Source organism: Thunnus thynnus, chromosome 2 (genome assembly GCF_963924715.1).
Source record: "Thunnus thynnus chromosome 2, fThuThy2.1, whole genome shotgun sequence".
NCBI classification, from domain to species: Eukaryota; Metazoa; Chordata; class Actinopteri; order Scombriformes; family Scombridae; genus Thunnus; species Thunnus thynnus.
Genome location: NC_089518.1, coordinates 34,880,080 through 34,904,267, shown reverse-complemented (window position 1 = coordinate 34,904,267; position 24,188 = coordinate 34,880,080). Strand labels below are relative to the sequence as shown.

General features: G+C 39.5%; 2 protein-coding genes across 2 annotated transcripts in view; both read left to right on the top strand.

The window, feature by feature from the left end:
• Positions 1-24,188, top strand: part of LOC137169129 (protein unc-13 homolog B-like) — a 202,162-nt gene that overhangs the window by 99,999 nt on the left and 77,975 nt on the right. The window lies entirely within an intron of this gene.
• On the top strand, positions 1,503-24,161 carry LOC137169082 (uncharacterized). The gene is made up of 3 exons (XM_067572059.1): positions 1,503-1,859; positions 19,630-22,537; positions 23,420-24,161. The coding sequence occupies exons 2-3, from the start codon at positions 19,774-19,776 to the stop codon at positions 23,482-23,484; spliced, it is 2,829 nt and encodes a 942-aa protein (XP_067428160.1). The 5' UTR covers positions 1,503-1,859; positions 19,630-19,773; the 3' UTR covers positions 23,485-24,161.

Below are 24,188 nucleotides of genomic sequence, written 5' to 3'. Positions count from 1 at the left end.
AAGATAGAGGATTAAAGGACCATACCGTTAGTTTTACATGTGTTGTTCAAGTACTTTACAGCATATATACTTGAGTACATGTATAATGTTTACTTTCCATTTTCAAACACTGACTTAACAGATATTTTATATACTTTTCAATGCAGCCATTGGGTTCCATTTATGTCCTAATGGTACTGTATGAAAATCAATTATCAGATTAGTGAAACTTGCTTGAGTTGCATAACCCAAAGGACCAAATCATTGGTTTTGCATGTTGTAGCCAATTCACTCCAAATACTTTACATCACAACTAATCACTTTGTCTACTGTTTGAGGTAGCCATAAGTTTCTATTAATTTCTGTTGGTCACTGTTTTCATAATCAATGTGGGGTTTTGGGGTGGAGGGGGAGGGGGGACACAGTGTAAAACACAATGTTAGACATCTTTTATGTAATTATGAGAAGTGTAAGCGAGGAAAAAGCATAACCTGCAATAGTCTTGCGACGTGAGCGCCAGGATACAATTTACAGGATGTAAATTGCACCAGGATGCAATTTATATTATTTCATTGACATGCAATTGGGAAATATGTAAATTGTTTGCTGTCATGGATCACACAACTCAAGCAAGTTTCATAAGTCAGCTACTTGACTTTCATACCATTCAGGAATGAATGAAAATAAATGGCTGCCTTAAATTGTTTGAAAAACACATAAAAAACTTGGTCTGAAACAATGAGGTGATTTAACCATTAGAAAATAAACTAGACAAGTAATGACATTAAAATTCTCAGTGTGAAGATTTGCCGATTTTCTTTTTTCGAATATCTTTGAGTTTTGGACTGAAATTGAACAAGCAATTTCCTCAGCCTTTCCTCAGGCTGTAGAAAATTGTGATTGGTATTTTTCACTTATTTCTTACCTTTAATGGACTAAAGGATTATTCATTCATTCATTCATAAGAGGTTAGCACAAATATTATGCATAGTCAAGAAGGAAAAAACATGCAAACTGTGATAGTCCTTAAAATATCTTATGTATTGATGGCATGTGCATACTGTACTGTAGCTCAGTAGCATATGTTTGGTTGTCAGTGTCAGTGTGAAAAAGTGAAATTATGTGAGAATGAGAGCAAAAGAGGTGGGTGAGGAAGAGAGAGAGAGAGAGAGAGAGAGAGAGAGAGAGAGAGATTGGGAGAGAGAGAGAGTGAGCACACAAGACGTGGCGCGTCTGTTGGCTGTGCAACAAGCTGCGATCAGAGGAGCTAATGGGAGGAGGAGGGCAGAAGGAAAAGCCTGGAAGGAATAAAGATCAATCAGGAGATTTGAGGATGTGAAGTAGAGAAAGGCAGGAAGAAAGAAAGAGAGAAAGAGAGAGAGAGGGAGAGATGAAATGAAAAATTGAGAGAGAGAGGAGGAGGAGACTGTGCTGTGTGTTCAGGCTGAGACTGGAGGTAAAATAGACCGCTGGGAAGCGACTCAGTGAGCGCTGTGATCAACACAGAAAGGAGTAAAGAAAATACAGGGAAAGTGACAGAGAGTGCTTTGACTGACATGCCCGTCATGATAAAAGCAAAGGAAAACCTGGCAAATTGCTGACTTTTTTCTCCTTTTCGATTCATGTTTGATCCACTAATATCTTCCCTGATTTATTGTGGAGCTGAGTGGATCACACCACGAGGGGGGTTAATTAGTTTTCCCAGCGCGTTACTTCAAAGCCTTTTGTCTTGCATATCTTTAAAAAATGACGTAAAGAGGTGCAATCAATCTGTTAATCTTCGCTGGGGATTGTAGACGCTCTGATGGCGGATGCTTGGATTGTGCTGTCAAACTTTGGTTCTTGTTTCACCACCTTGGCTCATCTTCTTTCTGCATGAGGTAGGTTTTCAGCTTTCACTTGAGGACTGTCTGACCAACTTATACCCTTTAACTAAACTGTAAAAAGATAAAGACATTTGAGGAATCTCTTGGGGGTATGATCAATCATATGTAATAAATCAGGGAATTTTCTTCAAACAAAGCGCTCTAATGTTCTTATTGGCCCCGTGGGATCTCAGAAGACCCCCTGATGAACCTCTTATCCTTATGATGTAAGATCTCTAGTGTTGAAGTAAGTGCTGACAAAACAAATACATTTCATTTCTTTTCCCAAGTTGCACCACCATGTCAGAAATTCTATTTTTAACCAGATCTATTCTGAAACAAAATGAAAGTAACTGAGCACTTTTCTCTCGCTCTTCCACAAGAGCTACTATTTTATTCCATGAACTGAGTGAGCACTTTTTGTTGTATCTCATTTTCACACAGCATATAATCTATCTATCTCTGCCTCTTGTTCCTAAACCTTGCCAATCTGGCTCGGCAATGAGCTTACAGACAATGTTTAAGCAGACAATGAAGCACTTTATCCTCCAGCTCTGTGCAGCCTCTCCAAAACAGCTCACACTGCTTGTGTGGGTACACCAGTCGTGATTCCCACTTGTGTTTTGTGGAGGGTGTGAGCGTGTCGTAGTTTTCGAGCTCCTGGGCGTCTCCAGAAGCTCCAAGGCTGCATGCAGCTTCAAATATCTCACTGGAAGAGTAATAATTAATTAGCTTCATTGCTTCATTACAGTGCCTCTCAACCTGCGGGTCAGAACCTTCGGCGGGATGTAAAATGACACTGGAGGAGTGATTTATGTAACATGAATAATTATATTTCCAATTAAGAGATGTTTAATTATCCTTTTCAATATTTGTGGTAAATGCATTTTTTGTTTTAGATAGTTAATTGCCTTTAGTCTCACAGTAATTTAAATTAAGTAAAAGTATAATGAGCTGTAACAGAAGAATTTGGATTAATGACTTGGTAGCAAGGTTCATCATCCTTTATATTCACAACCACAAATTTGGGTCGCACTGAGGCTTTTCTTTTGTTGAGAACTACTAGGTGACTAGTAATTGATTAAAAAGCTGGCGATAGTTTTAATAGTCAGATAAGTGAGTTTGTAATTAAAGATGGTTAAGATCCCAGCTCCCATATGTCGGCGGAGGGAAGTAAGTAAAGGTTCATCTTTGGCGGTTGCTGGAAAAAAAGGGTAAACCCAGAGATATACTCCCAAGTGCACACATACAAGGACAGCTGCAGACATGTGTGATGCGTAGTAGTTCTGTTTATACTACTTTCTAGAGCCCGCTTGGAGGGCGCGTTCCCCAAATCCGCAGTAGATCGGCGTCTACAGGAAGACAGCGTAGTGGTTACTCAGTCACAACAAAATACGAGGAGCACAGATGTCCACACAGAGCCTACGTGTACACCCTCTGATGACGAAATTTACGTCACGCGGACCCTAGCGGACCCTTGTGTGCTTGCAGATGCGGAACGTAGTATAACTAGTAGTATAACGGTTGAACAGGAATGACATGAGTGACACAGAGAGAGCAGGACACATGCAAGGAAACTCCTCTCTGTTTTTTTTGTTTTTGGTAAATTCAAATGGGGTTTTTACTGTTTTATTAACCTAATATGACGATATAATAATAATATAATAGGACCTCTGACAACAGTATGTGGTGGTCATATGTTAATGACAGTCAAACTCCACTTGCTTTTGGCTCAGTGTTGATGTGATGATGTTGATTTTCCATCCTCATCACAAGACAAGTAAGATTTAGTTTCATTGCACTGTAGCACTACAGTTTTTGAATTCTGCCAAGTCTCTATTTTATAAATTCAGTGATATCTCAACAAGCACCCAGATAATTTTAGTTGTGCCTGGGGTTGTCTTGTGAGGAAATTCCCACAGTAGCTGAAATATCTAGGAAAGCTGAATCATTCACATGGCAGCACATGAAAAAAATGAAACCATTCGTTGGTCCCATTCGTTCTTTAACATTATTATTTGTTGAAATTCTTATTTATGGAAAAGTGTAACACTTTGTTTTTGTTTTTTATCTGCAAAAAAGGAGTATATCTTGCATCTTGCTCACTGTAAATAGATGTCCACGTGTCTTTTTCTTTTCTGTGGATGATGTTGAGCTTCGGTAGGTGGCACTCTTTTTCCTTGTCCATTCAACCACATTGTTAGATTGCTTCTTTCAAGCCAGGAGGGGGTTTTTTTTCTAGGAAGGACCTACAAGACATTTCCAGGAAGTGGATATAGGTTGAATCACTATGATAGTGTATCAATCAGCAATGACAGCTAAACTTATGAACATGTATGGGAATATGAGAGTTTAATATTTTAAATTCATGACATGGCCCATTACAGATTCATAGATTGTCTACAAACAAATTTCTGTCTGACTGCAGAAATCCTCTGGGTCTTAACCTCTTTACATTTACCCCTCTGACTGACAGATGATGAAAATGATCTCAAGCTCGCACACCGATGCTGACCTCACTAATTGTCTGTGGCCATGCATGAGGCGAGGCCGACGTAGTGAAAGGCCACAACAATTTGGATGCTGTCAATCAAACGACGTGTGCGTGAACCGTAGGGCAGGCTGACGGTTGTGGGGGTGGCTGGGTTTAACCTGCACAGGCATTCATACAGTAGACACATTGACATTTATATGTGCAAATGAGTGTACACTAGACAGTTGGATGGGAACACAGCATTGCAGAGTGACAACATTTCAGCCAGTCCATTTCTTCAAGGTTCTGATTTAGGGTTAGAGTTTGATAAGTTTGTAGTTTGGTTCAGATTTTACATTAGAAGAAGGTTTAAACAGGCAATACATCCCAAATAAAATCAGATTCCTTGTGATTGTACTGGCAAACAAGTGCCCCATTTTGTGCGCTGAGCTAGGCAAACTTGACAGATTTGGGTTGACTTTTTTTGTTTTTGTATAAATCAGGTGTTTCATGACTTATTCTCACTGTGACATTTCTTCAACAACTACACTTGGATTGTTGTATTTGACAGCAGTAGAAGGAAATCCTGAGTTGGATTTCTTTTTAGAGGAAATTGCCTGTAAAGGCTTGGGGGACAGTGCCGTCTTTTCTGTTTGGAGTCAGGACCTTCCAAATAAGGACTGCGGGGTGTTTCCTTTCACTCTCTGGAAACATGCCCCGCTACCTTGGAACAAAGCTAACGCTAGCTTACAGCGAACACCAATCGCTGCACACTTGGGCTAACATCAGCTACTTTAGCTAAATTGTGCTAACAGGGCAGGTATCGTAACCAGGTAACATTAAACTTACTGAAATATTGCGAGCCAACTGTCAATCAACGCCCACACGGCAGGCATCAAAGCTACTATAAGTCTTCAAATCTTATTAACGGAGCAATAATTTCCAAAATGACCGCCAGCACACTTATGAGAGGGCCAGAATTTAGCGATTGAGATCATAATGACTTTGAAAAAAAAAAAGATTGACTTAATATTTCTTTGAATGGGAGTCAATTGGAGCCAGCATCTAGTGGCCATCAGTGGCATTGCAGTTTAAGGTAGCCAAGACATTGCTGGCCTTAGATACAAGGTGGAAGGAGGTGGTTTATTTTTTCTGAAGATAAAAGTTATGTCAGGCAAGCAGTGTTGAGAGTTACATTTTGGTTGAACCTATGGAAACCATAGACTGTATACAAAGATGGACAATGCGTCAACACTTCCTGCCGCTATGCAAAAGTGAAGCCAAAATATGTAGTTTCCAGGAGCTGCCATCTTGCTTGTGTGACATCATTTGCAACCAGAGTCTGCACAGTAGAGTCGGGCAGCGGGATGATGACCAGTGGGACCTGCCCCGTCAATTTGACTGACAGCCATCCTGCTACCAAGGGGAGCCGCCATGGAGAGGTAAACCAGCCCAAACCAGCCAGTAACTAGCAGCCACAGCTGGTAGTGAATTGCAAATGAAAACGCACAATAGTGTCTTCTATCAGAAACTGCTACAGTCACTCGGCTTGTCAGACGGAGGTTTGAGGGCAGCTGTCAGTCACAGTTATCAATCGTGACGTCACACCCCCTTTTTATATCGTCAAATAACAAAATAAAAACAAACTTATCAGAAAAATGAGCACTTGAACATACGTCAACGTGATAAGAACTACGTAAAATGACAGAAACCATTTTTGGAAAAAAATGTCCCATCTGCTAACATGGAGGAGGTGGAACTTATGACTGATACAGCAACCAGCCACCAGAGGACGATCAAGATGTTTTGGCTTCACTTTTGGGGAGCTGTCATGTTGTCCATCTTTATCTACAGTATATAATAGAAACAGTCAATAGAATGTCCTCACAAGGATAGAAATACAAGGATGTGTGTGTGTGTGTTTTACCAGGAGTATGTCTAGCCAACTCCAGAAATGACAGGTGATGAATGGGTTGGATGCCTTGAAGCAGATACAGCAAGGAAATAGAGACAACAAGGGTCAGTGTGTACAGCAGTACCTTAACATTAAATGAGATGAGGGATGGAGGGACGACTCTGTTTCCTGTAGGGACAAAGGCAACGAGGATAAGAACAAAGCAGGAGTGGATGAGAAGTGGCAGTATGACACTACCTTTTATATCTGAGGTGTTTTTTGATGGAAATATTACAGATGATACTCAGATGTATCATATGTAGTATACAGGCAACAGTCAATACAACTTCACACGTCTTCTGTACATGCGACAGCTAATGAAAAACATTGGATCTAAAAAGTAACATTGTCTGAAAATCACAGTGGCTCAGGGATACAAACATACAGCATATATGAATACAAATAATTTAATAATAGGCTTGAATTCTATGAAATACAAAAAAAAATGTTTGATGTACAGTACGAGCTGCAGCAGTCAAACTGAATGGCCCTTGGGGTTTCACATTTAATTTATTTTTGAATGGTTTAATAGTTCTGAATTGATCTTCAATCTTCATACTTCAAGGCGCGCTGTTGAATTTTCTTGTAAACAAACAGAAAAATGCATTCTGTGTATCCTTGAGGCCTAACAACTCTCTTGAATGCATTTATTTACTCATATTTAAAGTGTTGATCAGTGGAATAGTGTCAAACTGTTGGCATGATTGTATATCAAGTCACTCTCGTAATCATGTGCATGTGTGAATACTAATAAAGTATGAGATACAAAGTGGGAACCCTCTTATAAAAAAATAATGCTTCATAGTGCCACTATTAATAAAAATACTTCATTTTTTAACTTCTTTTTTGAACTACCAAAAATGACAAATTTGACTGTTTCAAAAGACGACTCATATGAGTGTTTTCTGTGTTATCTGTGACCGTTTAGTTTAGGCTACTAAAGAGATGTGGACAATGCTTGGGAAAAGTGGTCATCATTGTTGAACGACACAGAACAGTCACTGTTTGGTAGGGCTGCAACTAAAGTTTATTTTCATTATCTGATAATCTGCCAATTATCTTCTCAATTAATCATTTAGTCTATGAAATGCTAAAATATAGTGAGAAACTGGCATTCAGGAAGAGCATGGTTGGCATTTTTGCTTTAAAAATGAAACAATTAATTGATTATTAGATTATTATTAATAGGGTTTGCATTCGTAAACTAATATCAAGCTAATGTGTGACAGTCATTATTTGGATGACAGCATGATGTGGCTTTAAGCAGGGGGTTCAATATGCTTGAAACAAACTACATGGCTCGGTTGAAGTGTTTACACAGATGCCAAATGGCCACACTCAAGGCAGAGCAGACAGTCCTACTGTCACAGGCTCATTCTTGCTGCACCCTAAGTCTTTGTAGTCTCGATGGGATGAATTGAACAAATGGGGACGATGGCACACACTTTCTAACAGTTTCTTCTTAGAGGCATTGATGGTTGTCGCACTCGGTTGTACACACAGAGAGGGAGAGTAGTTTGAGAGAGAAGTTCAGATCCTACCATCTTCCTTAGCTCCATACACCTCAATAATCCCTTTATTAGTGGATGTGGTAGTCTGATTGTTGGTTTCAGGAGGTAACAAAAATTGATGAATGCAGTCCTCCCATTTCTGATATAGGAAAGGTGTAGAGGGAGGGTTTTAAAATAATGTCATCAATCTGAAAACACTTTATTTGAAGCATACTGACCCATTAAGTGTAAGAACAAACAACCAGTGTTGTTTTCCTGGTGAGGACAATGTCAATGTGTCTCTGATTGGGGCAGGTAGTGCTATATTATCTTCTTATTGGCTTAGAGAGCAGAAAGCTACAGGTCAAAACTTTTTCACCTTTTATCTAAAATCAAAAAAATGCAAAGAAAATACTATGTGAAACAAGTTTTAAACATTGACTTAGCAGCAGTATAAGCTTCAGGCAGCATCCTCTACAACCATCTATTTATCACAGCCAGCTGAAAAGAAAGAGCTTTCTGTTCAGAACAGTGGTTTTCTCCTGAATTGGCTGGGACAACAAGCGCCATCATTGTTTGGCATCTCTGAAATGGCTGAGAGAAAGCTAAATCAATTAGCCTCAGGAGGCCGTGCATTGTCATTCGCATCGGGCTACCAGTGGCGGGTGGCCAGCAATGGTTCACGGAACAGACGCTCACTCAAGGAAACAGAGAGGAAAGAATTGAAGGGAAGGAGAGAGAGCAGGCCTGGCTTATTCAATTTGCCTGGGAAAGTGATTACACCTTCCGCTTCCCAACAACCTCCTCTCCCTTCCTGCATGTTAGCTGCTGATTGACGTTGATACACCTTACCAGGGCGTTTCTCCTGGCTGCTTTTACAGCTTGGCTTGAGAGCCCATCAGAGCCATCAAGTGCAAACACTTTACCTTGTATGGCAATCCCTTTATGCTGCAAACTGAATTTCCTTATGCTGCCACCAGCAGGGTGGTGGCCTGTGTTTGTGTGATTAATGGAAGGGAGGGTCGCTTATGTCTGTCTTCACATGATATACTGAATGTGTGTGTGAGCACATATAGTCCGCAGTGTGTGTTTGTAAGATGACTGATGGAATTGGACGGAGGTGGAGTGGCGATGATAAATCAATTAGAGTGCACAAGAGAATTAGGCTAATGAAGGTGACAGCAGGGCCAGTGTCCCATTCAGCCATGACTCAATCCATCCTGTGGGTGTGCGGATGTCCACACGTGTATTCTTACTACTTACTCAGGAGTATTTTTACATTTTACTTCTTCTCTGGGTCAAAAATTTAACCAATGTTTTGATTACGATGACAATAAAACACTACAATCACATTTGATTTCAATGTGAGAAGATATAAAAACTCCTTGTGCCTATCCACCAGAGAGAAATGACAGCATTAGTGTTCAGATGCCTTAAGTACCTATGTTTATGTTTACCTGACAAGGACCTCTTGTGGCCATATTAATTGTGACTTTGTGTCTCAAAGGCAAAGATAGACGTAGCGTGGTGTTGTTATAGTACTCCAAAAGCTGTTAGGGAGGAGGTCCAGGTGGACGGTTTTGTCAGGAGAGCAGACAAATCTGAAAAGGGACACCGTCGTTTGTATCCTCTTGGTTTTGTCACCACGACCATGATATTTCCCTAACTTTAACTAAGTAGTTCTTCTTTTAACCATGAACATAAAGTTTCCAAAACCTTTACCACATAGTTCCTTAAACCCAAACCACAATCCAAGTTGTTTTTGTGCCTAAATCTAACCAAACATGAACCCTGAGTCCATTTTGAGAGGACTGCATGTAGCATATCTAAGTGTAGCAAATTTTCAACTGTCCTCCACTGCAGAGTGACTAGTGGTGATACATGTCATAAAGCCTTAACAGTACAAGTAACTTAACCTGGCAGCCTTTTCTGGAAAACGTTTGAAAAGACTGCCTCCGCAGGTCAGCTTACTATGGCCTTTCACATGATAGCTATCGCTTCAGAATCTCCCTCCCTAGTAGCGGAGACATGGAGAAGCTAGCTTGTGCCATGACATAGTTGTTAGGTAGTATAACACAGAATAGGACATGGTTTTTAAGTTTTGAAGACAAAACAAGGGACATAAACATCAGTGTTGTATGCAGCAAACTAGTGGCCTAAGTTAAGAATTACTTTTCTTCTATTTATTGTTTTTCTTTTAATTTTATTATCCTGTCCTTGTTATTGTGTGGCAAAGTTAACATGCTACGCCATAAAGGAAAACCTAAATTATTTTTAATTGCTGTTGCAAATGGTTTTAAGGTGATTGGTTTTTCATCCCTGATTGCTCTCACTTGTTGCAATACAGAATATTTCATCGGGTTTCAAACCCCAGTTGCACTTATTTTTGTTTCTATTTTGTGAAATAAATTTGAATTGGTTGGAAGTTGGGCACATTACGTAGATCCTCAGACTAGAACATTTGGTAAACATGGTCCTTAAGTATTTGTGATCTGGTATTTGGAGCTTTTCCTGCTTTTGCCTTTATTTTAAGTCACTCTGGAAGGGAAAAAATTTGAATTTACATCATATCCTGGACAATTCCACTGAAAAAAATATTTATCTTGGCATTATTTTCCTCTAGTACTCGCTCCATCTATTTCCTTTCTAAAATAACCATGTCATTGCTATCTGTTATGTCGCTCTTTCTTTAACAGCTGGTAACAGCTTTTCTTCTTGGCTCTTTCTCTCCGTAACTGTCTCTCTGAGCCAGCTGCCCACTATTCTTCCAACTATCATTCTTTTCTTCAGGTCTCAAGCCCCCTCCTAATAGTGGTATTTATTTTCTGTCAGGCACTCTTTGTCCCAAACAGAATAGCATGCTCATTACAGACACATTCACACATTCAAGCTGCACGAGCGCATGTGCTTCTTACATGGAGATACACAGAAATCCTCCGTGTAAAATTGTTACCAATCAGCTGTTGTGATGTATTTTACATCCTTGCTGTGTATTGTTTAATCTCTGTGGATGAGTGGCTGCATTCTTATTATATTTTATCGAGAAATTTCTAGCACAGCCTGGAGGACGTTTTCAGCTATTTCAGATATCAACAGTAAAAGCTGATTGTGATATTCACCTCTCATGGTCAAAGATCAAGCGCTTGTTTTTAGATTCACCATTTTGTGAGTATCCAGAAGTCATCATTGCAATGTTATTGCATTGTAATGCAAAAGCATGGTAATCATTTTTATCACTGATCCTTTGCGGCATGAAAATTGTCAGAGAAATGTATCAGAGATTGCAAGATTGGCTTTAGTAGAGATGAATTTCTCCTCTTTCAGTCATCACAAATATTTTCACTTCTATTCTATTCTTCTAAGTATTTACACGTCATCAAATACCTTTCTGAAGCTGAAAGTCATCCTAGAAAGCTTTGGAAATCAAAACAGAAGAAACAGGTGTGAAGTAACATTGTTATACCAAAAAGTCAATAAAATCCACGGGATTAAATTCTGCCAGAGCTCTTTAGATCCAAATGTTCCCACTGAAGTTCACCCCAGCTCCAGATGTGAGCTACGTAACCCAAACCTGAGATCAGCCCTGTCTCATTGAAATTACGTTTTTTTTTACTTTAGCAAATACAATTTGAAGGAAATGTAGTTGCTGCTTGGATTATGCTCACTGGCAATGTTTTTTGGACTGTGGGCGTATATAGAGTTTGGCACTAGAGACCCAGGTTCACATCCCGAGTCCTGGTTTAGGCAAGAAAAACACTTTAGGGAGAGATTTGGTTAAATATTGACAAAATAAACACATCCTGTGTCTCGCTAAAAGTCAGCACTGACTTTTTCGATATTTCACCAAGACAGCAAGCCTTTCCTAATTTTAACCAAGTGCTGTGAATGTCTAAACATAACCATAAAAATGTTAATCATGCCGGATAGTCAATACAAACAGAAAAACAAATAAAAAACACTGACATTGACCATTTTGCAGATACGTTTCATATAAACATTTTGTGACTTTGCAAATACAGTACGTTCATAAAAATGTTTCCTCAGTCTGTTGATAAAATCGTACATTCATTACATTTTTCTTAAAATGCATTTGGTGTTGCAAATAAGTAGTACATCATTTTTAGAAGACAGTCTTGGTGAGATAAACATTTATGAAAGATGTCTATTAAATCAGTACATAAGCTTGGGTGGGTTTATCTTGAAATGCTGAATATTCCTGCAAGTTACAGAAAGACTGATAAGAAATTAAATCCTGACAGGGTCAAAGGCCATTTTTACTGCTGATTGTGTACTGCTGTTTGGACAATATACCTTGTGTGGCTGTTTTGTTCATTTGTAAGTTGTTCATATTTGGTGCTTGTAATGTTTTTTTAATGGGTGGAGAAAGGCAACCCTTCTCTTTTGGGAATATTCTTTATTGGTGTTATATGGTTTTCATTGTAAAACCTCATTCCCGCATCTATCCTGCATTAGTAGAGAGTTGGTTTTTTAATGTTAAATAACTGTAATTCCTGAGAAACCAGACCTAACATTTTAACTGTTAAGTGTTCCTTCAGTTTAATTATTTTCTGTAACTTGTGGAGTATCGTGGAAATACAGGTTGGCTGCTAAAGCTACTCTTTGATTGATAATGTGAATGTGATATTGGCGTAAGAGCAGGATTTGTTTGCCTTGTTACAGGAGAGCATTTAAGGAGCTGATCAATAGGTTTACAGCCTTTGAAAAGGAAACATGCTTGGGGGCTTTTACAAGGCCCTCGGACCAGTCGACAAGAAATCCATTTACAAGGAAGGTTTTGACTGAACTGATGAGCTCAGTCAGATTCCTGGCAGAACACTCGCAGTGCCAATCATTCAGAGTATAAACTCATCATTCAACACTTGTGTGGCTCATACACCAAGCTTACTGTAATGCGTCGATGCACTTGAGATAAACAAAACAAAACAGCAGTGCATTCACTTCCTCCAAATTGACTAACAAAATATGTTGTTTGTAACTGCCTCTTTGAACAACACAGAAGCGTTGATGTGACACCATCAGCAGGATGGCATCATTTGTATGTTAAATCCAAAGCCGTAACACATGACTTTTGAAAAAACATATCTGTTTTATGATGTGACAAGGCCAGGGTTTAGGTTTGGACACAAATACAACTTGGTTAGGGTTAGGGAAAGATCATAGTTAGGGTTAAAATTGTGGTTTGGATTAAAATTACCAGCTCATTAGGGTCAGGGGACCTTCGTCGAGATGGTTACAATAATAACCATTAATGTTGGAGGACAATCATGGTCATGGTTACAAGACACCAACGTTTACTGTTGGTTGGTTAAAATACAACGATTTGTTGACCCATCTATCAACCACGAATATGCATGACATTCGTGTACCGCCATATGTTGGGAATGGATGGTTGGAAGCACAAAGAGTGTGACTTCAACACTAGAGACTACTGTTCGTGTCATGTCTTCGTCTACGCTAGCTTCTTTTAACCATGGACACAAAAAATGCTCATATGCGTCATTTTTGAAACAGCCTTACATGTTGTTTGGGACTAACAAATGGCCTCTTTATTCCTTTAGGTATGATGACTTGTTCATGACTTGATATTTAGCTATTTTCCCATTGATTCTTACCACTACAAGCTAAAGTACTTCAGTGACTTTTTACCAGGTTTCCTTGTAATTAAGATGGATCACAATGCTCCAAAATAGAAAATTGCAGCAAATAAAAAACGTGTTAGCTATTATTCAGACCAAAGAAACTGAACTGTAGATTTGACTAACTCTACATTGCCCTCAAATAAGGAAACTGGCCCACAGCCAGGCACGTTTCCATTAGCTACAGGTATCACAGAGTGAGGCTAACAGACAGGAGGAAGAAGGCCAACAGTCTTGGAAGCTGAATCCACAACTTGTTCCAAACGTTGCTTTTCATTTAATTTTTATATTACCCCAAAATTGCTGCCACAAGCTTCTAATCATCATAAACTGTGAATGCACTTGGAAGTAGGGAAGCACCGATCTGATACCAGTGTTTAATTAATAAGCTTTATGCCTCACTGTGTGGAAGAGACTCATTCTGTTGTGTGCAAGGCAACATCAGATTTGACTTTGCTTTCCTGACAAATCTTTCCTAACTTTGTAAAAGAAAATGTAACAAATAAATATGTTTATTTGTTTAAAATTATATAATATAATCATAAATTCATGAGCAAATGATTCAAGTCATTCATTTGCAGGAAGAATAGGGTGTTGATTCTGGTTGCTAACATTTAGCTGCAATGATTTAATAACATTGGTCTTGGGCTGTAATCCAGATATATGACATTATGTACATTGATATTATATGCATAGACATTAAATATTACTGCGCACAGTACACACAAACACACACAACATCATTGTTTTGAAAAGAAGACAGCTATAAGGATTTACTCACTGATTAGAGTGTACGTGTGTGTGTGAATGTGAGCTCAGCTGCCAGACTTTTAACCAGAACTAAGTGGCGCGATCACATCACACTTGTTTTAGCCTCTTTACATCGACTCCCTGTTTGTTTTAAGATTGATTTTAATATCTTATTGATTACCTTTAAGGCCCTTCATGACCTGGCTTCAGATTATATTGAGACCTTTTAATCCCTTATGAACCTTTGCTTAGATTGAGATCCTCGGGCAGAGGTCTTCTGTCTCTTCCAGAATCCAGGCTGAAAATTAAAGGGGACAGAGCCTTTGCCATTAGGGCTCCGAGGGTCTAGAACGACCTGCCCGAGGAAATAAAGCTGTCTGAGTCAGTGTCTTCTTTCAAGTCTCTTCTTAACATAACTTAACATATTTTTATTGGAAAGTATTTCCTGATTTTACCTGAGTTGCCTGCTTATTTTACTTTTTATTTTACCATTAAATTAATCTTTAATTTTGTGTTTTACTACCTTTCTGTTTTATAATGTATTGATTTTTTTTACGGCTTTCAGTTTGTTTTAATCTGTCCGTGTTTTAAATGTGTTCTGTTTTTATTGTAAAGCACTTAGTTACTGTGTTTTGAAAGGTGCTAAGTTATACATCCCACTCTTCTTCTTTTTCTGCTGTGACATGAATGCAGGCTGCAGCATTATTCACCAGAGAGGGAGAGGTAAATCTCCCAAGTAATCCTTGTCATTTGTTGGCAGTGGAGCAGACACTCAGAAAATCTCCCTTTTTGGCTCAAGTATGAGTTGCTCTTTTGGGTCGTGTCCAGTGTGAAATTACACAGAAAGAAAGCAAGAAAGAGTTGCCAACAAGGATACATAAATAATGAAAATAATATAACGAAGAGGAACGAACAGGAGACGCAAAGAGATGAAAATCTAAATCATATAAAAGCAGCATCTAGTTTAATGTTATGGAAATTGTAGGTTTTGATAATAAGTAGTTTGAGCATGAATGGGCTGAACAGAGAAACAGAACAAGCATCATATTTATAGAGGGGTCTGGATACTTGACATGGTTAAAAGACCCTTGCACCTGCCCAGAGTGTCCTCCCCTACTCCCTGCAGCTCACTAATCAGTGGGGCTGGTTGAGGATGATTGGGCTTCCAAACCTGCCATCAGCCAGCTGCTCTCCATCATTAGCCCAGGGGAAAAAATTACCAGTGTGAAACAGTTGTGCTGATGCTGCCATTAAGGAGGAATCACTAGAATTTTTTTGCTATGAGAAAAGGTTGAAGAAAACTGCTTGAGTTGATAGCTTGTCAGCTAAAGCTCCTAAAACACCTGGGTTAGGGTTAGGTCTTAGGTTTTTCTTAATAATAGTAATGGTTTGAGTTGGTTTAATACTTTACATCAATAGCTTTAATTATGTGACTTAATAAACAACATTTTAAACATTGTACGGCTCTAATTTAGCAGATCTTAGTCTTCTGATGTGGTTTTCACTGCCTTTAAGTTACTCATACATTCAGAATTATAAGCAACAGCTTCATGCATGTGTTTGCTCATCTACAGCTCCAGTACTTTAGTGTAAAAGTTTCTACAGTGCAGTAGTTTATGTAATCCGAGTCGGACCATATCTGCCTTAATGTGGTGGCTGGTCTTACCCTCAGGGTGGGATTGATTTAACTTGGAGTGCAGTACACATAGTGCAGTTCTACCCTACTTCCCTTTTCAAAACCTCTTCTTCTTCAGCTTTCCTAACTCTTGGTATCTACAGTACAGTTAGTTCTCTCTAATCTCCTTAAATGAAATTAAGAATGCTTAATCTTTTTCATTACTTCTTTTACTACAACTTAGTACAGTGGCAGAAGGGGATAAAGAATGAGTAAGAGTGACTGCTCTGATGAGAGGTTTTATTCTCCAGGATTTATCCAAGCTCAGCTACAGTATAAATGTTTTCCAGCCTAGAATATAAAAATCCTGAAATTTCCAGCCCACGATGTAAAATAAATTAGGATTTGCTGAGAGAAAATTGTCCTTGGCATTAAGAGTGTACAAAGCTCTCGTTTATTCAAGATCACTGCTGCTTTTGGGTTGGTTACAGACTTTATGTGGATGGGTTCAAACTTAATTTGACACCAGTTTCTTACTTTAGCAAAGGATAATGGACTTGGATACATTCTTTGCTGTCCAGTGAGACTTGGTCATCAACATTACAAACAACCAATACTAAAAAGTGCAATGGACAGAGCTACAGTTCCCCTGTGACTGTAGAAAGATCATTTAGAAGATAGCGTTTTTACAAGCAATAAGAACAAAATGGAGGAAAAGGGGGGTATGGTTTAGAGGGAGGAGGGCAATGTGAGGCTTCTGTCATTTTGGACTCACTGTGTGAAAGAGACAGAAGCCATGAATGCTAGATTCACAATCCACACATAGATTGTGTTTGCCAAACACTACAGTGGTAGCTATTTAGGTTTTGTTTAATGATATAATCTGCATCAATCCTGTATTACTAAAGCTGTTAAACTTACAAACAGAATGTTTGAGGATGACACACGAGAATTGTAAACAGGATTTTCTAAATCACTCCTCCCGATACAAATCCCAACCATTTGGAAGTGTGTAACCAACTTTGATTAGAGCTAATTGAAATAATAGGAGTTTTGTAGTGCTTGCAGTACTGCTACTGTATGTGTTCAGACAGAATGCAAGGTGAATTTTAGAGGTTTGTGCACAAAGTCAATGGAAAGACAAGAGTGGGTTGATGCTAACTGAAATGAAGACGCACCCACATGAGTTAAATGTTTCGACTTGAGCAAAAACTTTTGTACTCATCGCAGGGCTTTATGAAGCTTCTCAATAAATAGGAGATGAGAAGGTGATGAGAGGATACATTGGAGATTCTGGAGAGTCATGAGATCAGTCAGATACAAACACACACAGGCACACTACCACCCACACACGGTCAGTCAATTTCTAGATAGCTTAAAGCTTACGTCTATACAACTGGTACATTGGCTGTTTGGGGTGAATCAACACAGACAGTCCAGCAAGGTGAAAATTCACTTCTCTTTCTGCCCAAACAAACCTGCCTTCACTCCTCTCGTCATGATATAACTTTAGTAACATTTAGCCAGTGAGTGTACATTGGTACCTATCCGTTATTAAACTGTTAATGAATGTGTGACTATCTGAAATACTTAATTGCACCCACAGTAGTTAGATACAAGTTGTTTCAACTAGTTTGTGGGTTTTTGATTGCAAGTGTGATGCTCATTTTGACAATTTAGTCAACTGTCATTGAGCTCAGCAAAGACCCAACAAAGGATCTGAGTCTGTGCTGTGTGAGAAGCAGTATTATTCAAAATGAAATTTCCCATGTCTGTCCTCACATATTCTCCTATAATAATCTCTAATTATGTTTTTATGCTCCCTGAAGTTTTTTTGAAGATACATGTCTTGTTTATTTCAGTGTTAATCTGTCATTGTGGTAATTTTCATACTCAGTGAACACAGACTTTTGCACAGGGCACTGTGCTTGATATGCTACTTCAAATGACCTTTGCTACTAGTTGCACCCATTCATTTGGATGTTTGTTAAATGAATGTGTAGAACATGTGCTCAGAGCTTCTAAATTAAGTCTATTTTTTCCAATTAACTTTTAGAGTTATTATTCTCCCTTTTGAAAAATCAAGTAATTTCCATATACACCAATATTTAGCCCGCCTACACAGTAACATTCATCAAGAGGAGAGGCAGGAGTGTTTATATGAAAAGTGGGGTTGATTTGTTAAATTTCAAACTTTAAGGACTGATAAATCACAAAGAAAATGTGCAAAGCCTCCGGTCTCATGGTGAAAGCTAATAATAACCGGCTCCTCTTTTGACATCAAATGTGAGAATAACCATTGATATATTGCTACTGGTTTTTCCTACCACGAGCAGTCTACCCAGTGTGATTTAGCGTTGACATTTGCATTTGCCCCGATTGCAGTAAATGATTTTAGACCTCACGCATAGTTTCACACCTCGGAGTGTCAATCAATACATCAATCCAGGATTATGATTAAGCCTATTGTGTTAGGGTAATAGGTCAACATCTAAGCCTTTGTAGAAATCCACAAACCATGTGCTATTCATACTTCCTCTGTTAAATACTTTCTCACCACAGATTGAGATTATTCTTGCCATGTGTTTATAGATGTTAATTTATGTCAGCTTCTGATTTATGAAATACTAGTCCTATTTGATTTCTGATCTGAACAAATGATGTAATTTTGACATTTTTTTCTATATAACACACATCCTATACCAATATGTTCGATAGTCACACATTCATTTATAACTCAGCAATCTTGGCTTGGATTAGTACAAAGCACAAGGAATTAGCAAGAAAGAGTTTAAATAAATTTTACTGTGTGTATCTTCCTATTATTGTATGTGAGTGTGTGTGAAAGAGAACATTTAGAGGGAATATGAGAGAGCATGTGTGCTGACAATCTACTCAGAAATTAAATGATGCCTGGTTGCAGTGTCTGAAAGAGATTAGGAAAGGACAATTATCATTTAATGTACTGCAATAACATGGTCCATCTGTGTCCAAGAATCTTATCAATTTTGAATTACCAGCCAAAGAAAGAATCATTTCATTATTACATTTGATGAAAGTCCTGAAAGCGGAATTGCCTTCAGATGATCTGGGACATGCATCACCATGACATACTCTCCATTTCCTGTTGAACCTCAAGATGCACACTGTGCTCATTACCTGGATATTCCTTTCATTAAGTATTTATGGAACAAATACAAGAACCATCCCAAGATCACTTGGTTAATTTGTACAAATATACATTCAGAAAATAGAAAGCAATTTACTGTAGCCATCCATTTGATGTTCAAAGCAGGGGACATTTGCTCTTCAAATTCAGATATGATCAATGTGTTCTGACATGGTTAATGCAACTTTAACATTTAGTTCCAAAATAGGCAGAACGGTGTTTACCAGAGTAGTGGCATTCATACTGTATCCACTAACTGTAAGCTCCTTTTGATTATTACGGGCAATCACATCTATCATATCATATATGTATGTCGTTTTCTACTGTATATAAGGAATGTAATTTGTACTAGCTGAGTAAGGAGAGGAAGTGTGTTCGGGGAAAATGGCACTTACTTTTGTGTTCTTTATTTTGTGGGAATTACTGCACAAGCTACTGTGCCCCAGTATTGCGGTATTCAAACATTTTAATTCATTTTATACTTTTAAATTTGACATATAAGATCAAAGGAGGGTAGTATTTTCTTTTCGTTTTTGATGATTGCAAAGAGGTTTATCTTCATTAAAAGATAGAACATAATTCCTCAAATGTCTTCCTCTTTTCCCTTCGTTTTGTTTGCCTTGTATGTTAGTGTTTTTAATGTTTACCAGTGTTTTATCTTTGTCTTCCCATTTTAGTCATGGACCACTGACCTTAAGTTATTGGGGTAAATAAGCTTCCAATAGGCTTTATTAATGAACTATGATACCAGGAGCCTTTTGATTGTGACTCCCAACTGACAATGTGGGGAACTAGATAAGGACATCTGCTCTCTTGAGAATATGTTCTCCAGGAATCGCTTCAATGGACAACATGGAGCAGGTGTTGCCCCTAAAGGAGGCACAAAGGCAAAAGTCCATCCACCCAAAAAGAGGGCTCCAAACCCCAGGGTAGCACTGGTCATTCGGGGTAAAATACACCGTCTCCTGCAAGGATCTGCAGACCACCATGTCCCAGATTCCCACCTTTATTATGCAGGTATTGAGGAGGATGAGGAGGCTGAAAAACAAGAGAGCAGAAAGGAGCACGGGGGCGTATATTCAAAGGTTGGCCCCAGGGCTGAAGCCTATTCTCCAAAAGTGTCAGATGGTAAAAGACATGGAGTAACACTGGGGCTACCATGTGTAGGAGAGGTAGAGCTGAACAGAGAGGGATGTATAAGGATACCATGTACTTTGCAGCACAAAAGCTGCAGACCCTCAGCAAATATGAAACGAATCTCCTTTGAGGGTGAAATTCAAGGAAGTCCGGAGCAGATTCGAGCAGCCTCACGCTACAATCCAATTGGACCAGACATGAATGGAGCTAAATTTGCAGGAGCAGCCAGAAGGGATTTTGCTTCACCCCGTATTCGGCCAAAGAGACCTTATTCTACTGGTGACTGTGTGGATTACAACTTCAACACAGCTATCCCGGGTACGCTGCTGGAAGAGGATGAAGAAGGTTTAGGGGTGGATAAAGAGGAGGAATCAAGTGCCATCATTGAGCACATTTTAAAAGAGCTGAGGGGGATCAACAAAATCCAGGAGGAAATCTCAGACCTCAGGGATTACCTTACCTCAGTTCGAGGGTCAGTTGAGGAAGTATCATCCTGTGTAGATGCTGTATTGTTAGAGATTGAGGGCATTCGTTCTAGCAACAAGGCTGGCTCTGGGGTACATGCAGGTACATGGTCAGGGGTAGGGTGCAAAGATGGGCCATCCACCCGGAAAAGGCCCGCTAGTGCCTATGGCAGTTTAGGGAGTTCAGTGCCAAAGTCTGATTCAAATCTTTTTCCTGTGGTCTGCAATGAACGCCATAGCATCCATGGAGAATTACTGCTACCAAGGGCAGAAGTGTCCCCAATTGCTGAATCAGTGGATCATCAGGAATTGGAGGAACCAGAGGATAACTCTGACCATAGCTCAGATATCCCAGTAGGTGCTATGGCAAGAAAGCTCAGCTTTGGCTACCTTGAGAGACAAGATGGCCAAGACTGTCCAAGCACCAGCTCCTTGTCTTCTGGTCATAGTTCCAAGTCTGAGTCAGACTTAGAGAGACCGTCATCTAGTCATGGAAGGAAGCATCAAAGAGCTGATGATGGGGGAGAACATTGGACTAACACTGGGGCCTCTGGGGAACCTGTGTGGCATAGGGAAACTGCTTACCACAGGAAGGGAAGTCTGGAGGAGCATGAAGGTGAGAGTCTTTGCTGTGAAGGAGCTGGTAGCTGGGATCACTATAGAAGTGGAGGCTATAGTACATTGGGGCAGTGCTCCGCAGGAAGTTCAGAACATCTCTCTGTTCGCTCTGGCCAACATTACAACTCACCTGCCAGCACTTCTAGCAGGGAGGAGTGGCAGTCAAGGAGGCGAAGGCCTCAAACCCAGTCAGGGATTCATGTTCCAACAGATACCAACCTTGAAATCCCCACTGTTGGATTTGAGTGTGCTGCTGATTGTTCCTACCCTCAAAGTTCTGGTTACCATTCAGTTGATGGGCATGATGGAGAAACAGAGGAATTTGACTATGGGCATTCAAATGACCCAAGCTACTCCACAGACTGTCAAGTTGATAGTTATCAGGAAACTTATTTAGCCTATGAAGAGTCTTCAGCATGGACTGAGGCATCCCTATTTACAACTGTAGCTGATGTGAATAGGCCAGTCAGCCAAGAAACTGAAATCAGTAACCAAAGCCTAGAAAACCGACTCCCTCACCCTGGCAGGGCAGATGTCCAAACCAGTGGTTTCAATGTCAAGCGGATAGGTCGAGCTGTACTTGATTTTAGCTCTGCCTTGCGGGGAGCATTGCGCAAACTTGAAGTACCTGCAGCTGGAGAGGAAACAGACTTTGAAATATCAATGCCTTCTGACCTGCCTACAGCTGAGTTGCCTACAAAACCTATAAGCTGTGAGACGCAATTTGAACAAACATCTGATGAAACCCTTCAAGAAGATGTGGTTTATAGTTGTAATGCTACTGGGGAATTGAGCAAAGACAGTACATTAAACAAATCAGATATTTTCCCCATGGAGCCTATGCTTGAAGAAGCCATTAACAGCCTTACGTTAGAGTCTACAGACACTTGCCAACATCCTCCTAGTTTGGAAAAGATCCCCCCATTCTCAGAGGAACTTTCAGTCTGCCCTCACCCAATCTCCAGTAGCACTACAATACTGCTTCCACCTGATGGCCTTACAGAACACCCTGCAGAAGGCCCTGCAGAAGGTCCTGCAGATCTGAATGTTAAGGCCCAGCTTTCACAATGCACTACTACAGAATCCCTCTCAGTCTCCCTCTTGGCTGATGAACCTGTAGCACCGGAGGAGCAGGGAGAAGTTGAGGTGCCACTGCCACAACAACCCACCACAGATACTGCTATGGCTCCAGAGGGCAACATAGAAGGAAATGCGGCAGAGCCACCCCTGGACATAAGTCAGATGGATGAACGCAGGCTAAAGTGCCTGAGGAGCTTCCAGCAGATTCTGCGGGAGAAGAGGGAGACTAGGCGCAACCTTGCCAGTATGACCATGTCCACCTTCTCTCAGGATGAGTTTGAACCAGGTAGTCACCACTGGATTTCAAGTTAGAGTCATCTTTGTTTCATATGCATTTTGTCATTCATTTTTAGTCACAGGGGAAAAGAGAGTTGCATGTATAATACAGTATTTTTTTGTTTTTGACTGAGTTATTACTATTCTCCATGCTTTAAACACCCCTCAGGGTAAAACAGAATTGGTATCTTTTGTATTTCAATTCACCTGAGTGACCATAAATGACTTTTAATAATTTATTTGGGAACAAATCAATATTTAACTTTCTGTGATCATAAAGTATTGGGTTTTTTTTTAAAACTTCCCTTTTCCACCTCACCTCTCTGCCATCAAAGCTTCTCTTTTACAAATCTGTTTGATCTGCCACCGTTGCAGTGCAATGTGTACACTGATAAAAGGATAACCGTTCATATACTCTTTCAGTATGTTCACCCAGCAATTTTGAATAAGCCCTCGTACCAAAAGGACCCTTGGGTATTTATTGTACCAAACGGTCTCTGACGGTCTCTGCTGATACTATAATTTTCTACCCCCTTGAGAGTAATGTATCACCTGCCACTCACGAGTCCTTTACTCCTCTCCAAGGCTCCAGCAGTAGCCATTTACTGAATTAGAAAACATTAATTATCTCCTTGGAAAGCGAGTCTGACATTAAAGAGGAAGGGGAAGGGAAATATTAAGAGTCATTTTCATGATAAATTATACATGTTAATGAAACATTTATGACCTCAGACCCCATCTATTTGAAAACTCAGTGGCGGCACTGCTTTTAACATTACCCAAGCATTTATAACAAAATGAATAATTCAGGGTGTGTCTTGTTATTTCACATGATAAGTCAAACTAGTCTATGACTGTTTTTTTTTCTGCCTGTTTTTTCTCTGTTTTACAGATGGAAGTCAAGATGGAGATCAGGTTACCTCTTTTGTGGTTTCTCTGCCGTTCTTACATTATTAGCATGACATCCTAGAAAAAGTTGTTCTTTCTGTACAATTTTCTGTATATTCTTTTGACATTTCCTCATGTCAGTGGCTGATTTTACTTCATTTTCCTGTTTTGTTGTATTTATATCACTTTCTGTCTGTCTCTGGAAAAGGTGCACGTAATCCTGAAAATACTGCAGTTCAATAAAATAGCTCATAAAATAGCTTTAGGTTTTACGAGATGTCAACTTCAATGCATCTGTGACCTATTAAGAACATTTGTGGTTTCAGTCATAAAAATAAAGATGCCGTATAGGAATAGGTCAGTATTGATTAGGGCACAATATTGATGAAAAATAACATTGATGTTTAGCCTGTCGGGCCGCCATGTTTGTATGTTTTGTTACTGTCACTGTGGTATTTTCTTTACTAGCTGTCAGACTAGGAAAAAACATGCTGTTAGAAAGCAAAGGTCAATATTCAGTGCCTTTTTACTGGAAGCATGTGTGGTTTTTACATGTACACTTTGCAAGATGTAACTGCTCATACATGTATTGGGACTATATTATTGATTGAAATGCCATCTTTGGCATGAAATGCTGAAACTCAACCAACCCAGTTTAATCCCAGTGCTTCTCTCCTGTTTTTTCTTCTCACTTGTTTCTCTCATGCTTTTGTGTGTGCATGCTCCAGTGCTATGAAACCAATAAAGCCTGTCAAAATGTATGACCTTTGACT